General features: G+C 38.4%; 1 protein-coding gene across 1 annotated transcript; it reads left to right on the forward strand.

The window, feature by feature from the left end:
* The first annotated feature begins 369 nt into the window (after positions 1-369).
* Positions 370-1,283, forward strand: LOC149184525 (protein S40-6-like). The gene has a single exon (XM_089418931.1). It carries the CDS (start codon positions 575-577, stop codon positions 1,070-1,072), a length of 498 nt encoding a protein of 165 aa, XP_089275057.1. The 5' UTR covers positions 370-574; the 3' UTR covers positions 1,073-1,283.
* The last annotated feature ends 2,192 nt before the right edge of the window (positions 1,284-3,475 follow it).

Here is a 3,475-nt window from a genome sequence, read left to right on the forward strand (position 1 = left end):
TTATATGCAGATGTCCTTATTCTACTCGCTAAATCAGCGTGTTTTACAAAAACACTTACTATCCGCAACAATTGCCCACACTTCAATTTCACAAAATAAATTTGTGCACCAATATCATTGTCCTCACACTTTAATGTTGCAGCCCACACAACGTCACTGCTGATGGGCTCACCTTCTGTTTTACGTGGCCGACCCAGCAGGAAAGACTCCATCCAAATCAATAGCTTTCATAGGAATTAAAATTGACACGTGGCAAGCCAAGTCCGTAGTGCGCTCCATGACGTGTCAACGAAGCCAAATGCGTGCAAAATGAAATGAAATACGGTCGAGATGAAGTGAAATGCGGCAGGGAGGGAGCAGAATAAATGGCCGGTTGGTTTCATGTGTGGAGGCCTGAAGAGATGGGCATGGGCGGTAGCAGGGAGGGGATTTGAACCACGCCCAACACGCTCATTGTCTGTCTCTGGAAACGATCTGTTGAAGAATCGTCCTCTGTTGAAAATCAAGAAAACAAATTAGAGTATTCGTTGGATTTTTGTTGGCGTTGGTAGGGATCGAACTGCTAACTGCCCACATGATCAAGAACCTGTGTCACTGGTTCGAATCAAATCGCATGGATAGATACGTCGGTCCGTCATATCCGATGTCTTCGTCAGGGAGTATAAATATAGAGCTGTGGGAAGAAGACCTGTGGCCTGTCGACATAGACCTGGATGCCGATCTTGAAGGTGTCGAAGATGGCAGAGATAAGAATTGTAACGACGGTCAATTTGAATCCTCGTCGTACGCCGGCTTCCGACATCATCATCAATCGGTGCCCGTTGACGTGCCGCAGTGGAGCAAAATACTGGGATTCGACAGCCGGAAAGAGAAATACCCCGATGCCGACGATTTCGAGATGGCCGGCGATGAGGAAGAGGAGAGGCTACCACCGCACGAGTACCTGGCGAGGGAGCACGCCCGCTGTCGGATTTTTAATACATCCTCCGTCTGGCTAGGGGTCGGGCTGAAGAGCCGAGACATGAACCGGGTTCGAAACGCGGTGTGGAAGCAAACCGGATTTCTTGGCTGAAAAATAACCGTCTTCCTCTAAATTGAATGAGAATTAAAGATCTTTCGTCGTGAAATAGCGATCTTTAAAGGGAAAGATATTTCTTTGTATAATTATTTTTGCTTTATTGCAAGAAGGATGAATTTTGTATCGTTCCAGGCTCCCAGCTAAGGAGATCCTGACTGGTTTCTGATACATAGTTTCACATATACCACATAGTATATTTCGCATTTCCGAAGTCTTTCAGGTTGGAACTGAAATTTTATTTTGTCGGTAATGGGAATGGAACCGTTGATGTTTCGCTGGTTCCGCTAACGGTGGGTTTCAATTAATAACTAACCTAAAATAAAATATTACATAAATTATTCATTGGATAGTTACATAAATAAATTATTACATAAATTAGTCACTGGATAGTTACATAAATAAATTATTACATAGCACCATGTCGCACCTTCTTCGTTACACTTATCTATTTGTCTTCAATTTTGTGAACGGACTGTAAAGTTACTATAAAAGACATGCACAGATTTGTTTCACCATGGTGAATGAAAATGAAAATTGTTGGGCATATTTTTCCAATGATATTTAAGATTCAAAAGTTATATATATATATATATACAAAAATGGAATTTAATTAAAAATGGGTGGTAAAAACATGTTGGTGGAATAAAACAAAAATGGAATTTAATTAAAAATGGGTGGTAAAAACATGTTGGTGGAATAAAATTATTAATTTTATGATATTTAATAAAGAGAGAGCATCTTTTTCTACAAAGGTAGTGAGTGGGCAAAATTATTAATATAATTCTATTTAACAAGTTAATTAATTTTATTCAACAATATATATATGTATGATTGTTTTAAATATTTTTTTGTAAATTAACTTTTTCTATTAATTCATTGCAATATTACATTGTGGTGAGGAGTTCTATAAATTATATTTCTCAATCTTATTAGATTTTCTGATCCAAAAATAGAACCAAAACCACATTACAAACAAATAGATTGAATTATATAACTGCAAACAAATAGCCCAAAATGACCAAAAATTTCCAAGAACTTGAAAACACCCAAGTCGGTTTGCGTTGCTCATTCCCTAATGAAGGAGGAGGGCAGAAAACATTATTGACATGAGCTTCCATGCGCTCTAATATGCCTTCCATTCTCGCAAACCATTCATTGATCCTCTTTTGCCTGCGGCAGAGGGAAGCCAACCTATCCAACATATGCCACTAATTTTGTTGAAAAGTGTGCAACAAGAAATGCTTGTTGAGAATGCAACAAGATGATGGAGCTTAGTGGAAAGGAGTCGCCTTCACTAAGGCCCGCAGGCAAATTATGGCGCAAAGTCTATTTTTGGATCACAGCAGGAGTGATCAGAGTCTATTTTTATACTACTAGTCAAAAATAGAAAAGTCAAATATTATTGTCTCATAATAATATTTAGACTATAAACTTTATCTTATTCTCTTGGAGCACTTCAGTTTGAACTACAGATGTGGCACATGCAGCTGTCAGAAAGAAATACGCTTTCTTTGTGGGTCAGTTGAGCTATTGCATGCAGGACATCAGTTAGAACTCATGTGGTTGAGTTCTGTGGAGTTGGATGAGCAGTTAATGGAGTTGTGTTCAGTTTGACTTAGTTGAACTAGTTGTATTTAGTCTAACTGATCAATAGACTAAGTGATGAGTTGTGTGAATTAGTTATTAATTAATTCACTAATTATTAACTCATAATGCAACTGAAGAATGCATCAGTTAACTCAGTGCATGTACAGTTCAGTGGAGACAGGTGTTAGAGGTTGAGATTGCTATTAGTTGTACATGAGATTGTGCACATACATGGGATTGAGTTATGCCAATGATCTCTACGTAGTGTGGGCCAATACCAAGTGAAATATAGCTTGTGCTCACGTGATTTACAGTGTGGGTGATTTTCACAAGGTAAATAGGAGTTTGGATCAGCCATTCTCATTCATTCTCTTGCAGGATTGTGCATTGAGGCAGGGAAAGCAGCAGGGGAGATTTGGAGATCAAATCTGAGTTGTATTGTGTGTAACAGGTGGAGATAGTACTAAGTACTTGTGAGGAGTATTGTACTATGTAATGGTACATGTTCTCAATCATTAATATACAGATAGTGTGGGGTTTTCTGCAGTATGCTTTCCCCGGGTTACATACTGCGTTAATGTGTGCATGCAATTGATGTTTCATTGTTTTTAATGCTGCTAAATTGATTATCAACGTAGAGGAGATTATGCATTGTGCATGTATTCCGCAATAGTGTATAATCGGGATAATCTTTGTGAATAAGTGTTTATTATTCAAAATTTCTACATGGTACCAGAGTGAGCTGATTTGTAGAAGAAGTTCTACATGATATGGGTGCTGTATTGATCATCAGATCTATTATTCAGAAGT

This window comes from Pinus tabuliformis, chromosome 3_2, assembly GCF_031772625.1.
Source record: "Pinus tabuliformis cultivar Carrire ecotype Pingquan chromosome 3_2, CPIR1, whole genome shotgun sequence".
NCBI lineage: Eukaryota > Viridiplantae > Streptophyta > Pinopsida > Pinales > Pinaceae > Pinus > Pinus tabuliformis.